We start from the raw sequence: 24,081 nt of genomic DNA on the forward strand, positions 1-24,081 counted from the left end.
GGTGCGCTTCCACGGGGGGGGGGACATTTCTCGTGTGTTACAGTGGAGGGGGCAGTCAATTGGTGCCTGGCTTAGCGTTCTAGGTCTTCTGCTTCAGAGCATCGTAGTGGGGTTGTCCCTCTGCGGCGCGGGGGACTTTACTACCGACCTCCGGGCTGACTTTTGACCGCAAACTCGAGGTGTTGGTTGACCCGCCGAGTAAATTGAGGGGCCGATTCCGCTTGATGAATTGAAGTGGGCTGAAGCTATACCATTCTCTGTCGACGTCCAAATACTACCTACGTACATTCTCTTGAGCCTCACAACAGAACCGCAAGCAGCCATGGATATCCGCCTCCTCACAAACGCAGACTTGCCCCTCATTCAGCACGCAAACCTCGAGAACCTCCCCGAGAACTACTTCCTCAAGTACTACCTCTACCATGCCCTCTCATGGCCCCAACTGAGCTACGTCGCCGTTGATGTCTCGCGACCCAAGAAGGATCCCTACGAGTACCCCAAGATTGTCGGATATGTCCTCGCTAAGATGGAGGAGGAGCCTTCAGACGGCATTCCACATGGCCACATTACGAGTCTGAGTGTCATGAGAACACACCGAAGATTGGGTATTGCTGAGAAGTTGATGCGCCAAAGTCGTAAGTATATTGAGACACTGCTCCCAGAGTAGAAACTGACATTTGCAGAACTGGCCATGGTTGAGACATTCCAGGCAAAATACGTCTCCCTCCACGTCCGTGTCTCCAACGCCGCAGCCCGCCATCTCTACGAAAACACCCTCGGCTTCACCAACGAGAAGACCGAGTCCAAATACTACGCCGACGGCGAGGACGCCTTCTGCATGCGGCTAGATCTTGGAGGCATCAAGAAACAAGTCGACGATGCCCTTGCAGAGGAAGAGGAAGAAGCCGAGGACGAGGGTGAAGCCGTGGGTGAGGTTGGCCGTGACCCTGAAGCCGGCAAGGACAAGGACAAGAAGAAGAAGATGAAGGTTGCCGTGGGGAGGAGCTTGGGCGTTGGTTCGTTGGTGGAAAAGGATGACTCGAAGCATTAAGGAGAAGAGAATGCGGAAAAAAGGGGAATGTGTGTTTTAATAGACGGATAGATAAAAAAGTTGTGATGTCCGGGTGAAATATGTCATGAGTAGCCGGAAGATAAGTAGTTATGATGCCGATGAGTCTACGCTTGGGACACTGTTGTGCAAATGAAGAGTGAAAGGTTGGATCTGTTGGGAACTACGATGAAAAGTAAATCACGAGCACTGCGCTAGGTGTAAAAATCCAAGTAAAGAGACTTAAGATGAAGATATCTAGCATAAAGACAGCAAGGCTAAGTAGACTGAATAACGGTGCCGAAGTGAGGTATGCAACCTATATAACCCCATATAGTAGCTCGATATAGCTGGTTTAGAGACAGACAATCGCTTTGATGATATATACTAATACAAAGTTCAAGAAATGGTTGTCCATATAAATACATAAGAATCTGAAAATCATCATTAACCATCAATTTGTTCAGCCAACTCTCGGGCATAAGCCTCATCAGCTTCAAGCCTCGTTCTCTCCATCGTTTCCGTCAGAGCCTCAATCTCCTTTTCCAGCGCCCTGCGCTCACTCAAAGTTATTTCTTTAACCTCCAGATCTTTTTGTTTTGTTGCAATCTCAGTCTCTATTCCAGAGACAGTGTTGTACTTTGCAGCTGATGCCGCACCTGGCGGTGGAATACTGCCATCTTTGTTGGCGTCTGCTGGCCATGACCCTGGAGGACCTTCTCCTGAGCGAGATGGCCACTCTCCGCCGCCAAAGAAACCGCCTCGACCGGGAGATCCAAATGAACAGTGGTTTGGCCAGCCTCCTTGGAAGCCCCCTCGACTTCTGCCCCAGGAACCTTGACTTTCACAACCTCCCCAGCCCCGGCCTCTGCCTCGACTACGATGGCCTCGATCTCCTCGGCCGGCTCCTCTGCCTGACCATCCCCAGCCACCGAGAGCGGGCGGAGGAACTCTGACACCAGGGACGTTGACAGGAGGAACGTGAACGTTGACTGCAGGGACATGAACGGGAGGAACCTGGAAAGGAGGCACCACAGGAATAGGAGGTGTCTCAACATGGCCTCGACCTCTTTGACCCCTTCTATGATCTCTGCGAGCGGCCTTCATCTCCCTCTTCTGCTGTCTCCTCTCCCTCTTCTCCGCCTTTTTCTTCTTCTTAAGATCTCTCTTTCGGTCTCTCCGTTCCCTCTTCTGTTGACGCTTCAAAGTCTTCCATTGCTGTGAAAGGGCTTTGCCTTGCACTTTAAGAGCCTTTCGGTCGATATTGGGAGCAATGCCATTTGTGTTCGAGGCTTTAAGTTCAGCTTTCAATTGCTTGACATCGGCCTTGCTGCGCACTTCGAGAGGATTGGCTGTCCATTGTTGTAGACGAGCGATGTAAACGGGTAGCTGCTGGTCCTTGAGATCGTCGTAGTCAGGGAGAGAACCAATGGACTCTGAGCTAGAAGAGGAATTTGAGGACGAGGAAGAAGATGAACATGACGATCGAGAGCGGCGTCTTTGATGATCATGGCTAGCTGCTCGTCCTCGCTGAGGAAAGGTGTGGGCTTCAGGAGGACCTTGGTGCCATGATGGGTGTCCAAGCATAAAAGGGGGCATGTTGCGAGCATTTGGAGTTGGTGGTTGGGATGGCCCAGGGCCAAAAGGGGCTCCCACTGGCTGGCCGTTCATGCGAATTCCCCTACTATCCATAACAATGTTTCCTATGCGAAGCCCGTTGCTATCAGCAACAAATCTGTCTCCCCACCGGACGCTGTCATTATCGACTTGGAAGCCGCCCCAAGATCCTGTCCAGCCGCTAGGTCTGCGCTGAGGCATTGCCTCTCTGGGAGAGGACGATCCAGCCTGTGGTGGTAGTTGCACGGGAGGATCGTCGAATGTGGTCTCCCATCCTCCTGGCATATGCGATTGCTCCTCGGGCTGAAGTCTTACCATGACATTTCGGGGAGCAAAGAAGCCAGAGTTCCACTGTTGCACGATAGCTTCGACCTCTGCACGCTTGCGACGTAGTTCATTTGGATCAGTTGTGTGTCGTTCTGACTTGACGCTTCCGTCGCCACCAAAAGATGACTTGATATCTGAGCCATCTTCTGATTTGCCCTTTTCACCCAGGATAGCCTCATTCCGGACGGAATCGTGGTCGGGGAGGAGAAAGTTGACAAAGGTGGCCCAATCTTGGGCTGTGATATCGTATGAAGTCGCCCAATTCTCCGGATAAGGAATGTCATCTGGCACAGAGTTCGGCTTCACCGTGATGCTGTGGATCTGAGGCTCCCATTGAGACGCTGATGTTGGAACAGGCCGGGTCTCAAAATAGAGAGCTACACTGGGGGAGAGGGGGATCTCGTGCGTTGTAGGTGTTGTTGCGTTGGCATTAGATTCGGTGCGAGGTGTAAGTGGCGGAGTGAAGATGGGTTCTGTAGTTGAACTTGAGGACATGCGGGAGGCGGTATCGTCACCGGGAGCTGCGGGGCCGTGCCCGGAGCCGGCGACGGAGCCAGCATGCGGTGAGTGCGGGGGCTGAGAAGAGGTAGAGTAGATATCAGTCTCTGAGTAGGGAGGCGGTGGCGCATCGTCAGCTGTTGCCGGGGCCTGGCCGGTTGTGAGATATGGAGGATTGTTTCTGCTGGTAGAAGAGTCCATGACTGGTGATGGAGCTGTCATGATGAGAGGAGGAGGGGGAGGGGTATTAATGAGGAGGGAGAGAGGGAATAGGTGGTAGTTAGGTGAGTGCTGATGGTGTGATACAATAGCACACTGATTAATCTACTGTAAGCTCTGAAAGCTTTCTAGTGACTGCATCATAGGCAGCCTGAAATGAAGGGTATTATCTTTTATTTAACATTTGGTAGTGACCCTCAGCTATCACCTCACATCATGACCAAAGAGGAAACGCTTTCAACGGCCTGATCAAATCACCGAACTCCATGCGAAAATGCCCTACAGCGAGAGCCTTACAGGGGGTTACGCAACTCGCATTCGCAGCCCTATGACTCCCCAGGATCCCCTGCGTCCAATGGCCGAGCTGGTGCTTACGCGGCCGAGCGAGGGAGCCTAGACTAACTGACAGCTGTGGTGCCGCATTCCCGGCCTCTGATCACTCTGGCAATACTCTAAACTTATGCTTGACTTGGGCCGTCGTCGTCATTGCTTTCATACACCGCATGCGACTCCATACGATGCATACGGCTGTGGCGTAATCTGATAATTTGTGTGAGGCTGATTTCAACCCAATATGGTTGAAATTCTACAACGCTGGTGATATGTGCTATCAAGCAAATTCTATGGTACCTTCACTCCTTGACTGGATAATGGAAGCCCTGTCTCGCCCAACGCCGAGAAATGAATCAACGAATGAATGGCACAACTTTTGCGACGTTCTCTTGTCCTTTGGTTTTTAACATTCCTACGTCATTCGTCGTTCAGAAAAAAGTCGACATCCTCCGACTTGTAGTGATCTGCGATGAGACTAGACAAGTGATCTCTCGAGTGTGTCCCCCTGTATAGAAATTAGTTGGTTGCATTGCACAACGGCCTCTTGACTCACAAATTGGTGATGTATATGTCAATCAACTCTGGAGGGACCATCTCATTCAAGGCAGTCCGAACCTCGACACTGTTCACCATGTTCCCATCCGCAAAGTTGACAAAGCTGGCAGAGTCTCCCCACTCAATCAAAAGGTCTCCGCTAAACGGGTTCACAGGGCTGAGTTTGTACACGCCGCCGAGGACGATAACAGCACGTCCTCGCTCTTTTGCGGCGCGAGCAATGGCTGCAGCACCTGCATCGGCCATAACACCGCCGCTGGCGACAATCGAGTGCGCCCCCAGGATGACCTTGTCCACTCTGGACATGTATGCCATCAGCCCTCCATTCATGATGTTGATTGCTGTAATACCAGCGGAAGCAAGCTTCTTGCGGAATGAAGTATTGGGAACTTCCGGGGTCTGCTGCTTCGGTGGCTCGGTCGCGATGAGAACTGTGAATCGGCGCTTCAGGGCTGCGCGAAGAATGAATCGCTCGACCGTAGGTGAGGGTTGATGAATGAGCACGTAGTCACCAGGGTGAATTTGAACATCGGCCAAGGCTGCGATTTGATCGTCCACAGAACTGATCTCATCCTTGATTTCCTCAATACCGTCGATGACCTCTGATCTCAGAGCATGAACCTGAGCCGAAGGAGCCCTCCATGAAGGAGTTGATGCCCCTGAAAGACCTAGGGGCGAGCCCTGGCTGCTGGGCGCGAGCTCGCCGGGTGTAGACACTGAGAGGAGGTGGAAGAGAGTCTTAGGCACGTTCACGGAGCTGTAAGAGGAGAGTGGGCCTGGCCGAGCGGGAGGGGGTTTGGCGCTGTTGGTGATATAGTCGCCGGCAGAATCTTGCTTGCCATATGTCGAAGGAGGCCATTGGTGAGAAAGGGCATCTGGGTTCGGGACAGCATCGGTTGGTGTGATCTGGGCGTCACTGGGAGTTTCGCTCGCACCCTCGTTTCTATCCTCGGCAGCTTCGTCGCGGATGAGGCCTAGGACTCGGCGCACAATATTGGCAATGACGAGCTCTTTGGGCTGAGCCTCGACCAGGCGACGGCCAATACGCGAGACGTTGTCGATCAAGCTGTCGACGTTGAACCATTTCGACCGGGCGACGACTTGGAGTAGAATGTGAGCTGTAGCGACGGCGCAGGGCTCAGAGCCCTTGATTTGTCGTCGCTTGAGGAGACTGAAGGTATCGCGAACACTTTAGTAACGAAAATCTTGGCAAAGGACTTGGCGGGTGTCTCACCAGATGAGGCTCTCAACAGAGGATTCCAGTGCTTGACCCTTGAGAGACCGGAGATATTTCTCGAGATCAGGCGCGTAGCCTGTAGAAAGAGGGGCCATATCTACTAGGAGATGTATCGGACGGAGTCACAGTCGCGGGCGGTCGTAGCTGGGTAGGTAGTGAAGCCGGGGTGGGACGTCTGCGATTCGCGGGGTGAAATGGAGGGGCGATTTGTGAGTCAAACACAAATATCGCCCAGGAGAAGATATGCTTTGTGATCTGAAGATACTGATTTATTCTCTGTTTAGTTTTGACTGATAGAATTCGCAGGCGTTGTGCGAAGCGTCGGCGTTGTTGAACAGGCAAACGATTGTTGCTGGGCCGAACGAATTGTACGGTTTGTGAATATGAGTCAATCAATTCCTCCTCGCATCGGAGCCTTTTTTTGTGCAAGGCTTCAGGTTCAGGTGGGGGCCATCAGCCTTGTCGCTTTGTGGGGCTATACCCCGAGCCCCGGGTACAGGCCATGACGACAAGGGGACAGGGGCCGATTCTACTAAGAAGTAGCACTAATTCGATGAATTTGGTTATTGATAGAATCTTAACATGGCAGATTTTCAATCAAAGGTGGGATATATGTAGTTTATCAATATTTGCTGTCACACTTGGAGAGTTGGGCTCACCGCTATCATCTAGGACCTATATGTATGAGCTGTCACTAACTTCAAGAATGGCAATTGATGAGCTGGCAGTGTTCAAGGTCTTATGGAGTAATCTTCCGAAGCTCGATTTATTTTCTTCATTGCCAAGAAAGTGATCAAACTGGTTCGTCTCAACCATCAGACACCATTATCCCAGTGACATGTTCGATGCGCAGGAATGACTTGCCATGAGCGTACTGCTTTATTTCTTGGCTGCTCAGACATATTCAGTCCTCCTAACCTAGGTATACATGATCGCCAAGTGGTCACGTAACTAGTGACCATTTATAGCTAACAAATGGTTGTCGCATAAGTTGTCCACCAATTCCTCATGGCCATGGAAGATGGTCAATTCTAGGGTCACATGCCGAGATAGTCAGCCCCCAACGGCGATAGGTTCACGCTGAAGTGTCTCTCGTTCATTTACTTGTACTTATTCCTAAACGACGAGGAAGAGTTCCCGCTACCATATACACAGATCTAGTCACTCTTTGTAATATGAAACATCTTCTCAAAGATGCATAGCATATTAACAAGGGTACTCCTCTTCACATGCAAAGAGACATCGCGTCCAGAACCATTGGTTATAATGCAAATTCTAGATAAGAAAACGAAAATGCGAACCCGACAGATCCACTAGCTGGCCAGGTCTAACAAGATGCCCTTGCTCTCAACCCTTGTCAACTGTCAACCAACCTACAACCGCCTTATGAGAGACACGACGATGCTACTATCGTTTGTCTATTGGAGGATTAGAATATGAGTCAAATACCAGGCTCGATGAGACCTTTAGAATTTTGTTTGAGCTCTTGTGTTAGTTCATCTAAGTGGGACAGTAGCTGAGTTCATCTTATTCCATGTAGAGGTACAGAGATAAGCGCTTTGTGTAAGTGGAATACTTGATCTATCAACACTCACCATGCTGATTTTTTCTTCAACAAGATGTCGACAGCTGAATGGATGATGTTAATTTCTTGGTTCTTCATGAAACTTTGTAGCATCTACAAACCATAGTAGCCTTTCTACAGCCTTTCCATGTACCAATAGCCTCACAACTTGATGAACCATGTTCAGTGTCTCCAAACTTAAGATAATAAATCCGGTGTTCTTAAAAAAAAACTCAGATACAGGCCCCCCAAAACTGTCTGTTGTCGCTTTTCCTCTTCTCCTCTTCTTCTCTTCTCCATGTCCCAACCTTATCTGTCATCATGGTGACGCTCCGTAGCCACACACGAGAGAAGGCCAGACGCTCGACTTGGGCTTTCCTCCCCCCAGAGATCCGCCGCATGATCCTAGAGGAGATCTCTCGCCAAAGACGATGGAGTTGTGCGTCCACTGTCTGTAAAGAATGGCATGCCATTGTTGCAACGAAAAACCTCAACCGACTTGAGTTGAACGGAGCATCCGCCGAAGGCCTGTCGAAAATCATTCTGCAAAGACACCTCGTTCGCCAAATTTACCTCAACATCGAGCTCCCTGCCTATACCTGCCCCCAGTGTCGGGGTTTTGCTTCTTCGAGTGAACACGGCAAGCTCACCAGAGACGCACTACAAAAGCTATCCAAGGCGCTCGCAGCCTGGGAGCCTACACATCATATAACGTTGGAACTCAATGCGTACTCACCGAATGACACAGATCACTGTTTCAAGAACCATCTTTACGGATTCAAACACGAAAATGATGAAGATCTTCTCGAGAAGCAGGAAGCCTGGGATGATCAACGCCACGGCTGGGTCAAAGGGAAGCAGGTGAGGCTTCCAACGACTGGAGCTATTCAACAGCTGTTCAGTACAGTCATCTCAGGTGCCCAGGGCGAGAAACCCCAGAAAGTTCCTGCAGTCAAAGGGGTTGTGATCCGCCGACAAATGCGACGTAAAATCGACCGGCTCGCGCTCCCCAAATTGCTAAAGCAGTTCCCAAATCTCCAGAGTATCAACTACGAGCCATGGCGGGTTCTGTTCCACCAACCAGATCTACTTGACTCGAGTTGTGACAGATGTGACCAGAGTAAGTCGACGGCAGACACGACGGGCATATCCTGGTATCTAACACTCTTGTGCAATAGTGTTGCAGAATGGGCTTCCAAAATGGCCCAAGCACGTCAGATCAGTGACTATTTTCGAGGACTTCAACGAACAGATCATGGAAGCTATTCGGAGCGGCATAGACCCGACCACTAGTAGTACATCCATGGAAATAGAAACCGGCCGGCGTACAAGATATGAGCTGGGAGATGCATTTGCCGTGAAGAGCCGTCACCTCGAACATCTTTCTGTGTCGTTCATGATCGATGCTCGAGATTTCTTCACATCTTGCAAGATGCTCAGCGACTGGCCTCGACTCCGATCGCTAGTACTCACAACGCCGCTCATGACGAAAGGGTCTCAGCACCGTATATCGGACTTTTTGGTGAAGGCTGGCCAAGTCGCGCAAAAGATGCAGTGTTTGAAGAGTCTCGTGATCTGGCACTGTTCTCACGACGAGGCCAGTGCGGTCATCTTCCACAAGAACAAAAAGAGTGGCAGGAAGGTACATGGCTCAGCGACTCTCACATGGCGAGGAACACGCGATTTCGATTTCAGTGAAGAGGTGGTTGAGACATGGCAGCAAGTTGTCTGCACACGTAATTCTCATCGAGGATATGTTGGCCAATGCGACTCTCACCAACTCCTTTGCAGGATCGAGCGAGTGGAGGGCGAAATCATATCTCACGGCGATGCCATGCATCATCTTCGTTTGCCTGATGGTGTAATTGACCCTACATCGCTGCGGCAGATACGCCAGGAAGGGATGTTGCAAAGAGAGGCCCGGGCAGTGGAAGCTGAGTCAGTTGATGGATCTGGGGAAGATCCATAATGAAGCTGCTATCAAGGGAAATATGATTGCTGTGGTGACACGAGCTGTTTGGGAAACAAAAGGGATACTTGCCTTGATTGTGATACGCCGTTGGCTCGGGGTGGCAGAAAGCTTATGGAAAGGTTATGTCCCAAGTAGTATCAAGGATTAGGTAGTTTAGGAGAAACTTGGTATGATCTTTGACTATTTTATTTTCACGACTGATGTACGGTCTCTAGTCTTCAGACCCTTAGGCCATTTATGATAGTGGAGGACATAGGAATTCTGAAAGCCCAGAGCATATGTGATTGATACGAGCCGCGGTATCCAAGAACCCCTGTAGCGCTACTGTAGCAGGGACCACCTCAGTGATGCACTGGAAACCAGCCTAAGGGAGGAAAGAAAACTCGAGACCTTGAGGTCTGGTGTTTTCTTGCTCCCCGAGGCCAGCCTACAAACTCGAGTTCGCAGGCTAGAGCCCCTCCACTCCAAAGCCTGGCAGTTCCCCAGCATCTCGGCACCTCAATCCCCAACACGTGCCATCCCTCTCAACCATCATCCGTCGTCAATCGAGCCACCCATCAGCAAATTCTCTCACATCTCACTCCCTTTGTGATCTACTCACTCCTTTATGAATTGATCTGATTTGACCAGATCCCTCACGCTCTCTTTGCGCGCGCTCAGAGCGGCTCGTAAACTTGCCCCCCTCATCTTATCTTTATTCCTCTTGAGCAGTCAATCGCCACGGGCTTCTTTGTCCTTGTTTCTCACAAGCCAGAAAAAAAGACTCCCCGCCTCACCCGTCGATAGCCCGCTATACTTACGTATTTGCTACTGTTTTACACTAGCGCTGCAGGGCTGCTTATTTCTAGCTTGGAAGAACCCGATCTTGGACCTAACTTAGTTGACCAACAAAAGGCTCTCCAACCTTAGAACTCTCTCCAGCAGCCAGCTCCCCTCTCAACGCCACGAAACAGTTGATAACTACTCGTTGACAACCGTGCGAGGGCGGCTTGTCTCTGCTCTGCTCTGTCTTGCCTGTCTCGTCTAACAGTTTATACAACCAACCGACAGGTTACTAGACCAGGCTAACCTAATCGTCTCACCACTCAAGACATCTGTACTTTTGGATTGGATTTGTTTCTGCTGCTTGGGCTTTGTCGTTCAAAAAGTGCCCTTGTTAATTCCTCCCTGGCACTTTTATCATTAGGCCATTTGTACATTCCCTGGCCCTACCATCGCGATTGTACTGCGCCCCTGTCCTAGTCCTTGCCTCTATCCTTATTTTTTTTTCGCTTGGCCTCACGCATTCGATGCCTTCTTGACATTCGTTTCACTTCCTGTCAATCAGCTTTTGTATTGACGGCTTCTCCTTCCCGCGAAACCAGGCCGGCCAATAGCCCGACGATCCGTTCCTCGGGACTGTTTCCCTTCTTTCCGTCCGCCGTCACAGAATTCCGAACTCTTTGCACCTACATTCAAGACTCGAGCGTATCCCCTGAACTGCTCCTTCTACCTCATGGAATGCGATAGCCTGTGGCGATGAACTCCCTCAACATCCTAACGGCCCGCGTATCGCCGCCCCCGAGTCCAACTCAATCTCGTTCGAACAGCATAGGAGGAGGTCCCATTGGCACAATTGGATTGGCCTCCGACGACCAGCACAGCGACGGTAGACCTTCCGGTCACGAGACTGAATCCTTTGCCCAGGATACTATCGACGAATCGCGATTCACCGAAAAGCCGGCTGACGAGAGTACACCATTGCTCAACGACACAGGCGACAGCCAAAAACGAAGCTCATGGTGGCACTCTATCCCTCGACGCTTTGCTTCTAGCATTATTGGTTCTATTAGATGGGTTCTTGCGACACTGGCATCTCCAGGTGTCTATCTCATTGCATGTTTCTATGACGAATACGGCAACTTCGCACCCTTTACGCAGCTCGGAAAACTATTTGGATTTCACGGACATCGGCATAAGACGATGGAAGAACCTGAAAATGTTTCTGAAAAGGACTACGGCAGGACTACAGGATATAGGAAGCTAGCACCAAGACCGAGGCCCGTATCATCATCATCGACGTCATCAGGCCTTTCATCGGAGTCGGAATCAGATGGATCGCGGTCAGGCAGTCTCAGTCGACACGCACGATCGAAGTCACTACAGCCTGCAGAGGAAACCGGTCCGACGAGAAGGTCAATTCGCATCAAGCTCAACAGCGACGAAGATCTCAGGCAGCGGAAGCATAGGAAAACGCAATCGGCAGTCGCGCGAACAAAGGCTAGTGATTTGGACGGCGGCGACCTCTCGGCGCATCTGAAATCTCCTACTTCTCCCATCGCAGCGCTCACCAAGTACCCAAAGACACCGGCACCACCTCGACCTTTGATCCCACGCAGGCAGCCGTCCTATATCAACCTCGAACCGCCGACGAGCCCGCAGAAGACCTTGATTCTAGATCTGGACGAAACCTTGATACACAGCATGTCCAAGGGCGGCAGGATGAGCACCGGACACATGGTTGAAGTGCGCTTGAACACAACGTATGTGGGGGTTGGTGGACAGACATCGATTGGACCGCAGCATCCGATTCTATACTGGGTCAACAAGCGACCGTATTGCGACGAGTTTTTGAGGCGGGTATGCAAATGGTACAATCTGGTTGTTTTCACGGCGTCCGTGCAGGAGTACGCAGATCCAGTGATTGACTGGCTAGAGGCGGAGAGGAAGTATTTCTCGGCGCGATACTATCGCCAGCACTGCACGTTCCGGCAAGGCGCTTTCATCAAGGACCTCAGCTCGGTCGAGTCAGACCTGAGCAAGGTGATGATTCTGGACAACAGTCCGTTGAGTTATCTGTTTCACCAAGGTAAGGCGCCTCAGTCTGATTATTCCGGGGAGAGGCTGTTAACATTCGTTTGTCAGACAATGCGATTCCCATCCAGGGCTGGATCAATGATCCCACGGATACAGACTTGATGCATTTGGTGCCGCTGCTGGAGGGTCTGCAGTATGTTCATGATGTCAGGGCGTTATTAGCCCTAAGGGGTGGTGAAGATGGTCAACATATGGCATAACTTATGATATTTTAGGCATAACATATGATAAGGTACTTTAATCTGGAGTTGATTTCTCGTTTTCGCAGTAGATTACGTGGGTCAAGTTGGTCCCTTGTTAGGGAGTAGATGTGGCGGGAGAGCAACCACCATGTTACCCCAGACCAGACGAGTGGCTGGACGTTGTTGAGGTAAACTTCTGATGCTATTATGCATATCGTAGGTATATATGATGATGTAGTTGTCTCACACAATTACCCAAACTTCTGAACCTTTAGGGCAACCCTAATAATGAGCAAAGCTCCAGTTACAACACTTTTAGAAGGGTTGGAGGACCAAGTGCAGTATTGTTTTCTTTTGTCTTGTGATGCATCAAAATATTTACAGTTAGACACAAGCTGTTCGCAAACAAAGAACAAGGAAAGGGTCCATCCACAATCACACGTCAAATCCGTCATGACATCCCAATCCTCTGTACTCGAATTGTGATGTTCAGGGACAGGGTCTGGTGTCAAAGGCATGTGGTGAAAGTCTGAGACAAGAGTTGCAGGTTAGCTCGAAACGGAATGTGTTGCTGAGCCGGCTGTTTTCGGGAGGCCAGGACCGGCTTTACAAGGTTTGAAGATGGGAATTTGTTTGAACTGAGAAGTTGGAAACGGGGAATAAAAAACAAGCTTTGGGCCGGCTTCGGTTCCGCGGATCACATCAGGCACTTTTCAGCTGGGGCCTCTTTGAGGGAGTTCGGCTGGAAAGGGAGACAATGGCAGAAGCAAAAGTCAATGGCCGGCTTTGATATTGCCGGGGTTCATTGTGAGAGTGAGAGAGAGCCAGCCGAGGGAAAGGAAAGCAATAGATGCAAATGACGCCGTGACACCGTCACTCGTCACTCGTCACTCAGGTCACTTCTGAGAATGCTAGAGATTGGTTATGGCGCTGTTCCCCGCTAAGACTTGCTTGCTTTCATGGAAATGAACTGAACTCTGCTGGAGTTAGTACCTAGGAGCAGCTACAAACCCTGGTCACCAAGAAACTTGCCCTGGACCTGGACCTACAGCGGACTACCTTAGACCAAGCTTCCCCATCTTTTGCCCCGCCCATAGGAGATCAAGCTCCTGTAGCTCCAACTGCAGACAGGGCAGCTGTGAGCAGGTATGGAACAGTGAGTGAGCTCTGCGATCATGCTATGGCATCCAGTCTGAGTCGTGCACGTCAACGTCAGATCAGGTACAAAGTTGGCAGGGGAGGAAAGGAAAAAGAGATGCACCCCGCAATAAGTGAAGGTCAGTGAATTAAATCGGTTAGTGGCAGTGAAGAGAAGCTGCAGTGGCTGGAACATGGAGGAAAACGGTCCAGAGTTGAAATTTGTCTCACCAAATGGTGACATCATCACATCTGGTGACGACACAAGGGCAGAGGGAGGAGGGGAGAACCCGAGAAACAGTCAAGGTAATGGAAGGGCAAGCCACCCGGAAGCGCTTTTCTCAATGATGCGAGATCGAGATCTGTGACGAGCTCGAGAGTACAAATACTGGGAAGGGTCCAATCCAACGAGCTACCTGGCATCTTATTCTTTCACACTCTAACTCAACTCATCTCAACCAATTGAAGCTATACCCATCTCTCAACCACAAACAACCACATCACATCAAAAATGTCTCTGCACTACCTTCCCCCCGTCAAGCCCTCTGCCATCGCCCTCGGCACGGCCTTCAACCACGGCATTGAGCTCGCCGTCCTCGCTCCCATCTTCGGCCAGACCTACCAGCGCGCCAAGGCTGCCAACACCAAGGAGGAGTTCATCCGCTCCAAGGAAGCTTCCGGTGCTGCTCTCGCCTGGGGCTCTTCTCTCATTGGCTCTGCTCTTCAGTCTTATGGTGTCGGTGCTCTCATCAACGCCACTGGTACCTTGAGCTACAAGGGCGCTGCTTACCTTGGATCCCTCATCTTCTTCGCTACCTCTGCTCCCGGCGTATGTCTTGACTCTTCTCTCTCACTGCATCCAACCATTCACTAACTAAACTTCTATAGTACATTGCTCAGATCTTCGTTGAGAAGCGACCTCTCGACACTGTCGGCGTCAGCCTGGCCACCAAGCTCGTTGAGACCCTCGGTCTCTCCGTCTTCCTCACCTGGTGGGGAACCCGAACCAACCCTTTTGAGTAAATCCTCTCTTGATCAAGGTTCCTTAATCTCCCCATGATCGGGATGGGGTCTTCATGATGAATTTGTTATACCGCGGCTTCGGGCCTGTGTGAAATACCTAGGGATAGGGACGATGTACCTATAACAGAAAGCCAATAAGGCAAAATAATACCACACAAATGAACAAAACTGCACCCTGATAATATGAAGTCGATTATTTGAATACATGGTGTTAGATGACCGGAAAGCTATCAAGCGACGTGTATATTAAGGTATAAAGGGACTTGCCGGCAACTGCGAATTGTAAATATGTGGCTGAGGCTATCCACAGACTCGTATTGCGCCGAGGCTATCGCTTGTCCTAAAATCTATCAATGATGTGATCAGGCTAAGGTAAGTATCCAGAGAAGGGTCCAGCTGTGGCAATGCTTCGGTATTGAGCTGTCACATTTGAGTGTATTGTGGTGGTGTTGCGGATTGGGTCGCGTGCCGTGGCTTGACGAATGATCTGTATTCGTGTTCCTGTATTTCGCGAACACATCAATATCACGAGCTCACAGGTTACAGCTCAAGATCTGCCATGTTTCAAATTCAAGGACCCTTGATAATCATGTCCCATTTTTAATGCAATAGCTAAACCTGAACGCCGCCAAAGCCCTCATCCAGCCGTTGGTTCTCCGGCTGGATGTTCTGGTATAATACATCCAGACTTATACTTGTTCTAACACACCACACCATTCGTCCCAGGCTACACTCGCTCTTTCTTGATCTTTGGGGATCCCCGCTCTCTCTTCATCTTTGGGACCTTATTCAGTCCCGGCACTGTCGAAACGGGATAGACCTTGTCCCCCTAGTACTTGGTTCCACCCTTGACCCAGAAAGCCTGCTTGCCATACTCCTTCTGCACGTACTTGACGAGGGACGCGTAGCTCTCGCCGAATGCCTCACCGTCATCCTCGCCGTCCTTGTCAGCAGACTTGTCCTTTGACTTCTTGCCCTCGGCCTTCTCCATGATCATGACCACGGATGTAGGACGCTTAGTCTTGGCGGCAGCGCCGAGCTCAGCGCGAGACGTGACGAAGATGAAGGGCACGTTGTGGTCCTCGCACAGCACGGGAAGGTGAGAGATCACGTCCATGGGAGAGATGTCGCCGGCGATGATGACAACGCCGGGGAAAGAGGTGTTGCCGGGGGCGGAAGGGGGAGACTTTCGGAGAGTCTTGACGACCTCCTTGACACCGCGCTTCAGGGTGTTGTTCTTGGCAGCTGTGAAAAGTTAGCGATTTGTCCGAAACACATCGTTCTCTGTAATCGCATACCCTTGCGAATGGTCTTGTAGACCTTTTTCATGCCCTTCTCATCCGCCACGGGGAGGGCGAAGGGAACGACAGTGCGCTCAAGAGGCAGCTCAGCGGCCTTCTCCTCCTCAGCATCAGAGTCCTCGTCCATGTTGGCAGCAGCAGCGGCAGCGACGGGGGCATCCTGCTGGAGCTTCTCCTCAAGGGCAGCGGCGAGCTTCTCCTTCTTGTCCTTCTTATCCTTCTTCTCCTTCTTGGACTTGGAGACGCCGGACTCGTCGCTTCTCTTCTTGTCCTTCTTCTCCTTCTTATCGGGCTTCTCGGCGGCCATTGCTGCGGTTCTCTCGAGGAAGCTTCGTCGAAGTTATTACTTGTGTCTTCTTTGGGTTCGCGCGGAGATTTTGTGTGCGAATTGAAGGTTCCGCGGCAATGTTGGTGGTCGCAAAGTTTCAGTGTTTTCTTTTAGCACTCCACTGACCTCGAAATTTTCCAACTTTTTTTTTCTTCAGCGAGTCGAAGAAGAGCTACCGCGAAGCGTTTCGGCGTTACGTACCGCCGGTTCCGATAGACGATTCTGCTTTCACGTGACCAACACCGACAATCCAATCATACTCTCGGCAATGACTATTACCAGTGGATCCGATATCGATTCGAATCATTAAGAGGTATGACATTGATGGGGGTTACTGGGTTAGACTTCATTTCAATTACAATATATGGATACCGAAAGGCCAAATAACAAAGAAATAGTGTGACTACCGTCTATTGCACCTCCTGATCTAGGTATTGATGATGTACAATGAGTCCAGAGGACCTGCTCCAACACATCCGCCATGGTTTTGCTCCAATAATTTAACCAATTTACTCTTCCTCATCACCGAACTCGGCACGGCCAGCCTTGGAGTTGAGGTACTCGCTTCTATAAATGGAATTAGTGTTTTATCGTGGCTGAGCGCTGTGCATGAACGTACCGCTCGACAGCCCAGTTCATGATGTAGTAACCGGCAATCATAGGAGGAAGCCAGTAGAAGATTTGGCCCTTGGTTCGGCGGAAAGTGTTGAAGATGGCATCATTGAAGGCACCGGCCCAAGGGTTCTGTCGGTTGGCGGACAGACCGTAAGTGATGATACCACGCTGCTTCTCACCACCTGATATCGAGTTAGTCTCCAGTTTCGTCGATGACGTTGATGAATCCCCGAGAATATTCTATCGATGAATTTCAAGACCGGCTATGCGCATGCATCAAGTTTTGGTGTTGTATCGACCCAATTGCTTCCACCTCGTGCATCGTCATTATCCGTTGGTCCGTCGCGCTCATCGATCTAGTTTCCTCGTTCGCACATCGTGAGAGCAATCACTTACCAAAGTGGCCCCAGTTACCAATGTAGCTATTGAGAATCCGTTAGCATATAATTCCGTCTCGATTGGTACATTTTGAAGGCCTGGGGTTGTTCGTTCGACCATGAACCATTGGAAAAGCCGCACGCAACAGAACCACCAATTGCCCTCGTTCAATCGCAATCCACGTACTGTCCGTTCTTGGGGTCGGCGGCGCCGCTTCGGAGCATCTGAGTCGGTCTCATTTTGGCGGATTTGGCACGAAAAGTCGAGATCTCTCGTGTGTGGTTTTTGGAGTCGTCGGTTTGGAGGCGAAAGGCAGAAAAGGGCCACTTGAGGATTTCTCGGGTTGGAAAGGAAAGCGCAGACGCAGGCTTTCCCCATCAGCCGAGCTTTCCCGAAGGAGCCTAGCTCCGAGCAACAACCCACCCGACGGAATCTAACAGCCAACCAACGAATCGCACTGGGAATTTGTCCAAAGGTGGACTACATAGTAAGAGCTTCAAATCATCGCCGTCCGTTGACTCCGAAAAGCTTCAGCTACGCCCCAGTTCCCATCGATATTTGGGTTCTAACGACCACCATTTTTGACCGACGTCTTGTAACGATACGCCGAACAAGACTTTAAGCAAACCCCATCAAAATGGCGGCCGCTGCGAGAGCCCTCAACTTCATGTACCGCATGGCGGTCCCCGCTTCAGCTGTCGTCTTTCTAGGCAGTCAGTCCATATACGACGTCAAGGGAGGAACTCGGGCTGTCATCTTCGACAGATTGTCTGGTGTTAAGGAGACCGTCGTCAATGAAGGAACCCATTTCCTTGTTCCCTGGCTGCAGAAGAGCATCATCTTCGATGTCCGTACCAAGCCCAGGAATATCGCAACAACCACAGGCAGCAAGGATTTGCAGATGGTTAGCTTGACACTGAGAGTGCTGCACCGACCAAATGTCAAGGCTCTCCCCAAGATTTACCAGGTAAGATGAACCAGTAAACTCTGGTTCAGGTCATATGACTGACTCTGATAGAACCTCGGTGCCGATTACGATGAGCGAGTCCTCCCCTCTATTGGTAACGAAGTCTTGAAGGCCATTGTTGCCCAGTTCGATGCCGCTGAGCTCATCACCCAGCGAGAGGCTGTCTCTGACCGAATTCGAAACGACCTTACTCTTCGTGCTGCCGAGTTCAACATCGCTCTCGAGGATGTTTCCATCACCCACATGACCTTTGGCCGTGAGTTCACAAAGGCTGTGGAGCAGAAGCAGATCGCCCAGCAAGATGCTGAGAGAGCCCGATTCATTGTCGAGCGTGCTGAGCAGGAGCGTCAAGCCAACGTCATCCGCGCCGAGGGTGAGTCCGAGTCCGCCGAGGCCATCAGCAAGGCCATCCAGAAGGCTGGTGACGGCCTCATTCAGATTCGAAAGATCGAGGCCAGTCGCGAGATTGCTGCTACTCTTTCTTCAAACCCCAACGTCGTCTACCTACCCGGTGGAAGCGGAAAGCAGGGTGGTCAGTACCTGTTGTCAGTGGGCAGGGCTTAAAGTAACGGATTTTGTATGATGTGAAGGATGTTGAGGAAATGACTGGGAAATCCCCGCTTATCGTTGGCGATGAAAACATTTAATCATGAGCGCCAACTATGTATTTCTAGAACGAGACCAGATGGGAAAATCAACCCTATCTCGCAATGTATAATCGCCGGTGGCTTCACGGCTTCCCCCGTTCCAAAACGGCATTAACTAAGCTGGACCAAACCAGCACCCCAAGATCTATGATGCCAATGCCTTCCAGTCCCATGAAAACCCACATGCGTATCTACCCGTCTTGAATATGGCGCCCAGGCTCAAGAGCTATGCCTCGATGAAAGCCTCCGTCAATCCTGAAGGTTTCCCGGGAGCCACGAAATTACCGTCCACCAGTTTCCAACCTTCTCTCTGCATATCCATCCACTCATTCCTAATCTTTAGACGAACAAGGTCTCCTGCTGCCCTTGCATCCTCGGCAGAATCATGGCCTACCATCTTTGGGCCCGTCTCCTGTTGAATCTTGCGGTTGAGATGAACATCCATGAGCATCTTCAGGCTATACCGATATGGTAAACCAGCCTTGTGAGGGAAGAGCAGCACGGTGTCAATTATGGTCGGATGCACAATACGGACTGAGTTGAGATCGTTCTCAAGACCATGTCCGATCAGGGGTGTAGTTGGGGAGATGAGTTGAAATAATAGGTCTCTGGCAACTTCAGGAGATGAGACGATCTTGAGCTGCTTCTTCTTAGGCTTCAGCTCGCCGTCTTCGCTCACATCGTCGTTGCTACTCTTAGTTGGCTTCGTCGATTTGTCCGCGATCCATGATTCAGCTTGAGCGAGGTCGTCTGGCCAGACACCGGAGTACCGCGAATTGAGATCGAGTATTTCTCCCAACGGTCGAACCAGGACATCTAGCAGTTCCTCGCCTGTAGGCCATGATGTTGCAGTTAGACGGATAAGTTCCATGCCAAAAACTGTATAACCCATCTCGCAATCAAAAGCCACTGCTCTATCCGCAGGAACAACAGGGTTCTCGGGGGTTTCTGCAAAGTTAAGCACGGAGGCAAGTCTCTTGGGATCTGAGGTCTTGAATACGTGGTGATCGCGAGTGAAGCAGCCAACAGAGTCGCCGACTTCTTGTCCACAACACTGATATCGCTTGGGCTGCCTAGCGTTGTCGCCTGGAGCCTTGGGGGCGATGAAGGTCTTTCCCCAGTGGAACGTGCATGTCCCACCAGAAGTGAGTGCACCGTCTTCTTCCCGTCTTCCAGGAAAGACCTGGAAGCGTTGTTGGCAACGGTCACATTTCTCCCATCCTGCGGCTGTTGCTACACCTTGTCTCCCCTTATCAATATCAGCTTCTGAAGGTATACTAGCAACGTAACCATGATTTGTTAGCTTGTCGATGGGAGTCAATATGCGTTTCGTAAGCTCAACCTCCTGAGCAGGGGTCAGGCCGGTCTTGATTTCCGTGGGTTTCTCGTTGGGATCTTTTCCAGCTGCTTCGAGTTCCTTCTTCTTTATTTCATCCTCTCTCTCAGCCTTCCACTGATCAACCTTCATTCGCTTGTATTGCATGACTTTGTTCTTCATAACATTAGAGTACACGGCGGTCTTGTGGACGGCAACGTATTCCTCTTCGTCTAGTGTCCGGACGACAAGATCTTGATCTGATAGTAAAAATTTCGTCTCGTCTTTCTTGACCTTGGCTTTGAGTTCTTTGTTGAGACGGGTAAGTTCTTGGTGAAGCATTTTGACTAGCCTGAGACGGACGTCATGAGCAGCAGGCAATCGTTTAAGGAGTCTCGGATTCAGAGTCTCGGCCTTCTTGGGCTTTGCTGGTACAAGTTTTCGGGTAGAAGATGGACGTGATTCCGTAGCAGAATGGCTTGTTTTGGCAATTTTTGAAGAAGGGTTTGGAGTGTGATCTTGAGTGTCCATTTTCCGTTTCAGTGGTGGAGGGGAGACTGTTCGAGCTGCTGTTTCAAGCTTCTTGGCTACTGGCTTCGGGATATCATCCGTTGGACCCCCACGAGATGTTCCAGAAGAGCTGGGTGCCACATCCTGGGGAGTTTTAGGTGAAGGAGGCGGATGAAAGGGATCTGTCCTCACACGCTTGGGCGGTACATCTTGGTTTGCTGCGGTGGTCTCATTGCTCGTGTCATCTGATGAGAGTCCTTGTGACGGCGGTTCATATTTCTCCTTTGGGTGGTTGAATGGACAGAGGCTCGCTGCGCAATCATCGCCCTTGGGACAGGGGATGTGTTTAAATAAACTCATGGTGACGACACCTCAAAGTGACGTTGAGGGTTTCCCAATATGAGCTCTGTGTCGGCATTCGTGATGATGTGAACTTCTAAAGATGCCAGCGAGATCGTTGAGCATGAATGAATGATCGAGGTTGGAGGTTGAAGCCAGGTTTAGGGTGGTTGTGCTTGGTGAGACGAAACAATCAATAGGAGGTTATCCACTGCACTTCAGTGAGGTGAGTTGTTGTGGAGAGGTTGAAGGGAAGACCGTGCTGATATGAATGCACGTGAGCTTCTTGAATGGTCGGAGGGGCCAAAAGAGAAATGTATTAAATCATCTCCGTTTTGATTCAATTGAGATTGTATTAACTGTAGCTTTTGATGAGGTACAGATGAGGCTCAGCTTGAAAGAGCTGCAGATAGCCTAAGCCTTCAGCTCTCAAGCGGTTGCTCTCATGGTGAGACCCACTGTTAGCAGTACCTTGCGCGCTCCAGTTGAACTCCGCCATGATTTTAGAGGCTCATGCACGCCATGACGCTTCGTACCATCTTGAATAAAGGGATGGATTTTGTTTCTTTTGTGATAACCACCGAATTGTAAGAATGCAGCTGACTATCTGTGTACTAGTTTTGAACAAATACTGAAACAGATCTGGTTCTCTTTACATTGACGACAAACTTGTTTTCAGTGCACTTATGCCCTAAAGACGGCTCGCACTCGGTTTCGCACCCCTTTGTAGGCGTCATGATAGGAATTCAGCTCTCCCAAATCTAGAACCAACCCGCGATGGTGTGGGAAAGCGCCACATTTGAGTATCGATCAAACAGATCAAGTAAGATCCGTAGACCAGTTGGTTAGTCCATGCAATCTAAACCGAAGCCAGCTATTGGCAGTAGTCGGAATTCACATCTATCCGAGATATCGTGTAACTACCTACCTATAGACTGCGATAAGTCCGCAACTATAAAGACTGAACGAAGCCTCTGCTGTTATGGCTTCACACGACCGCGTCCACAACTCAGCCCCACGGCATTAATACTCGTTAAAAACCGTTGTCAGCAACCAGATTGTATTCCTAAAACGGCATATACTGTCGCGTGTTTGGTCGACGTCGATAGTTGTCATCGATCTTTTGGTGGGGACTTTAACGGCTTAACTCCGTGCTGCCTCCGTATTCTTGCAGTTGAGCGGACTTCAGACAACCCGACTTTACGCAATCCGAAACTCCGTTGGGGGCTGCATCTCCTGAGAAACCTCAACTAATTTATTCTTAAAAAGACTGGCAACTTTTCTGCCCTAGTCTCTTTTTTTATTCTGGCCATTTTACTTTCATCGCACATCCTTCACCATGTCTAAACCTGTTGTTCTTGAAGATGTTACTGGCGGAAGCGCAAAGGCTACTCACCTCTGTGTTTTAGTTCACGGCGTAAGCATCATCCCCTGACGATCAATCCTTATACGTCATACAGCGCTGACCATAGAAACAGCTTTGGGGAAACCCAAGTCACATGCGCAATGTTGCTAAGGCTTTGCGTGACGAATATTCCGAAGACGAACTATATATCCTGCCTGCTGAGAAGAACCGCGGCAACTTCACATACGATGGCATTGAGCTTGGTGGCGAGCGCGTGTGCGCAGAGATCGAGGACAAGTTGCGCAGCATTGAAGAGCAAGGAGGCAAGATCACCAAGTTGAGTATTGCAGGATATTCGCTCGGAGGTCTAGTTTCGCGATATGCGGTTGGTTTGCTATATGCGAAGGGAATTCTCGATGATCTCGAATGCATGGTAAGTCGCACGTCGCATTCAGGGGAACAGTAGGAGGAAAAGATTGGATGAACTAACACGGAATCCTGTCAGAACTTTACCACATTTGCATCCCCCCATCTCGGAGTGAGAACGCCACTTAAAGGATGGCTCAACAACGTCTGGAACGTCCTCGGCGCCCGAACGCTATCAATGTCCGGTCGCCAACTTTTCACCATCGATAAATTCCGCGACACCAACCGACCTCTTCTCGCAGTGCTCGCCGATCCAGATTCTATCTTCATGTCTGGTCTTAAGAAGTTTAAGCGCCGTACACTGTACACAAATATTGTCAACGATCGAAGTGTGGTACACTACACATCCGCCATTACCAAACATGATCCTTATACAGACCTTGAAAAGGTCAATCTGAACTACCTTGAGGGATACGAGGGTGTGATTCTTGACCCTGACCATCCTATTGCGCTTCGACCGAAACTTCATCAAGACACCCTATTGACAGACTACGAAGCTCTCAAGAAGTGGGTCAAGAGCATCCCATTTATGGTGACAGTCGGTGTTATAATTCCGATCGGAGTTGTTGTCTTCCTCGCCAACTCTGCCGTCCAAACAGTCCGAAGTGCCAATCGAATCAAGGCGCATGAGTCAGGAGAGGCTGGGTTGAAGATCGAGCAGTACCGCATGCCCCTACGGATTAAGGAGATCCGAGAAGAAGTCGAACAAGCTTACGAGGTCCTTAACAGCTCACAGAACCAGCAATACCTGGCAACGTCAGATTCAGAAGATGATCTGGCCTATGATGTCGAGGATCGCAAGCTGCTGAAGAAAGAGCGCAGAATGTCGACCCCAGGACAGCCTACGCTTGCGCTGACCCCTGATCAGTTCGAGATGATTGAGAACTTGGATGCAGCTGGTTGGCGCAAGTTTCCTGTTCACATTCAGAAGCATCGACATAGTCACGCGGCTATTGTCGTGCGTATGGATAAAGAAAGCTTTGCAGATGGTTGGGTTGTTTTGAAGCACTTTGCTGGAAGTGAATTCCTCATGTAAGGGGAATATTCTATTGCAATGGATTATAATGGATTTATGCGCGATGCATTTGCGAGGCGTTGGGAATATCTTTAACACGGTTGGGATATATGGATAGAATTGGAGTTTTTACAAAATGCCTTTCTCAGATACAGGCAAGGGAACTTCTAGGACATATTAGCGAGTTTAGCGATGATACTCATTAATTCATGGGATAACGATGATTTATTAGAACTGTGTAATCGATCTCTAGGCAAAAAGTAGACCTAACACGGAGATATTGACTTCCATGTACGCTATGTCATTGTGCAGACCAAGTGACATTGA

The 24,081-nt window shown here is 50.2% G+C and overlaps 11 protein-coding genes across 11 annotated transcripts; 6 read left to right on the forward strand and 5 right to left on the reverse strand.

Annotated features, from left to right (window-relative positions):
* Window positions 1-322: 322 nt before the first annotated feature.
* FPRO_07705 (uncharacterized protein) lies at window positions 323-1,051 on the forward strand (the record flags this gene model as incomplete). Its single annotated transcript, XM_031234209.1, has 2 exons — window positions 323-635; window positions 684-1,051. The coding sequence occupies 2 exons, from the start codon at window positions 323-325 to the stop codon at window positions 1,049-1,051; spliced, it is 681 nt and encodes a 226-aa protein (XP_031083969.1).
* Window positions 1,052-1,495: 444 nt separating this feature from the next.
* Window positions 1,496-3,691, reverse strand: FPRO_07704 (uncharacterized protein; the record flags this gene model as incomplete). The annotated part of the gene is made up of 1 exon (XM_031234210.1): window positions 1,496-3,691. One exon carries the CDS (start codon window positions 3,689-3,691, stop codon window positions 1,496-1,498), a length of 2,196 nt encoding a protein of 731 aa, XP_031083970.1.
* Window positions 3,692-4,459: 768 nt separating this feature from the next.
* Window positions 4,460-5,929, reverse strand: FPRO_07703 (uncharacterized protein; the record flags this gene model as incomplete). Its single annotated transcript, XM_031234211.1, has 3 exons — window positions 4,460-4,547; window positions 4,596-5,768; window positions 5,832-5,929. 3 exons carry the CDS (start codon window positions 5,927-5,929, stop codon window positions 4,460-4,462), a joined length of 1,359 nt encoding a protein of 452 aa, XP_031083971.1.
* Window positions 5,930-7,719: 1,790 nt separating this feature from the next.
* On the forward strand, window positions 7,720-9,367 carry FPRO_07702 (uncharacterized protein; the record flags this gene model as incomplete). The annotated part of the gene is made up of 2 exons (XM_031234212.1): window positions 7,720-8,518; window positions 8,577-9,367. The coding sequence occupies 2 exons, from the start codon at window positions 7,720-7,722 to the stop codon at window positions 9,365-9,367; spliced, it is 1,590 nt and encodes a 529-aa protein (XP_031083972.1).
* Window positions 9,368-10,888: 1,521 nt separating this feature from the next.
* Window positions 10,889-12,426, forward strand: FPRO_07701 (uncharacterized protein; the record flags this gene model as incomplete). Its single annotated transcript, XM_031234213.1, has 2 exons — window positions 10,889-12,218; window positions 12,275-12,426. The coding sequence occupies 2 exons, from the start codon at window positions 10,889-10,891 to the stop codon at window positions 12,424-12,426; spliced, it is 1,482 nt and encodes a 493-aa protein (XP_031083973.1).
* Window positions 12,427-14,056: 1,630 nt separating this feature from the next.
* Window positions 14,057-14,568, forward strand: FPRO_07700 (uncharacterized protein; the record flags this gene model as incomplete). The annotated part of the gene is made up of 2 exons (XM_031234214.1): window positions 14,057-14,374; window positions 14,434-14,568. The coding sequence occupies 2 exons, from the start codon at window positions 14,057-14,059 to the stop codon at window positions 14,566-14,568; spliced, it is 453 nt and encodes a 150-aa protein (XP_031083974.1).
* An 829-nt stretch (window positions 14,569-15,397) lies between these two features.
* FPRO_07699 (uncharacterized protein) lies at window positions 15,398-16,176 on the reverse strand (the record flags this gene model as incomplete). The annotated part of the gene is made up of 2 exons (XM_031234215.1): window positions 15,398-15,813; window positions 15,867-16,176. 2 exons carry the CDS (start codon window positions 16,174-16,176, stop codon window positions 15,398-15,400), a joined length of 726 nt encoding a protein of 241 aa, XP_031083975.1.
* A 530-nt stretch (window positions 16,177-16,706) lies between these two features.
* FPRO_07698 (putative ubiquinol--cytochrome-c reductase chain VIII) lies at window positions 16,707-17,429 on the reverse strand (the record flags this gene model as incomplete). Its single annotated transcript, XM_031234217.1, has 4 exons — window positions 16,707-16,764; window positions 16,817-16,994; window positions 17,209-17,234; window positions 17,377-17,429. 4 exons carry the CDS (start codon window positions 17,427-17,429, stop codon window positions 16,707-16,709), a joined length of 315 nt encoding a protein of 104 aa, XP_031083976.1.
* Window positions 17,430-17,827: 398 nt separating this feature from the next.
* Window positions 17,828-18,721, forward strand: FPRO_07697 (putative prohibitin PHB1; the record flags this gene model as incomplete). The annotated part of the gene is made up of 2 exons (XM_031234218.1): window positions 17,828-18,157; window positions 18,209-18,721. 2 exons carry the CDS (start codon window positions 17,828-17,830, stop codon window positions 18,719-18,721), a joined length of 843 nt encoding a protein of 280 aa, XP_031083977.1.
* A 309-nt stretch (window positions 18,722-19,030) lies between these two features.
* FPRO_07696 (related to REX3-RNA exonuclease, member of the family of 3`-5` exonucleases) lies at window positions 19,031-20,989 on the reverse strand (the record flags this gene model as incomplete). The annotated part of the gene is made up of 1 exon (XM_031234219.1): window positions 19,031-20,989. One exon carries the CDS (start codon window positions 20,987-20,989, stop codon window positions 19,031-19,033), a length of 1,959 nt encoding a protein of 652 aa, XP_031083978.1.
* Window positions 20,990-22,307: 1,318 nt separating this feature from the next.
* FPRO_07695 (uncharacterized protein) lies at window positions 22,308-23,775 on the forward strand (the record flags this gene model as incomplete). Its single annotated transcript, XM_031234220.1, has 3 exons — window positions 22,308-22,385; window positions 22,447-22,746; window positions 22,819-23,775. The coding sequence occupies 3 exons, from the start codon at window positions 22,308-22,310 to the stop codon at window positions 23,773-23,775; spliced, it is 1,335 nt and encodes a 444-aa protein (XP_031083979.1).
* Window positions 23,776-24,081: the final 306 nt, after the last annotated feature.

Source organism: Fusarium proliferatum (genome assembly GCF_900067095.1).
Source record: "Fusarium proliferatum ET1 genome assembly, contig: FPRO_scaffold007, whole genome shotgun sequence".
Lineage (NCBI taxonomy): Eukaryota > Fungi > Ascomycota > Sordariomycetes > Hypocreales > Nectriaceae > Fusarium > Fusarium proliferatum.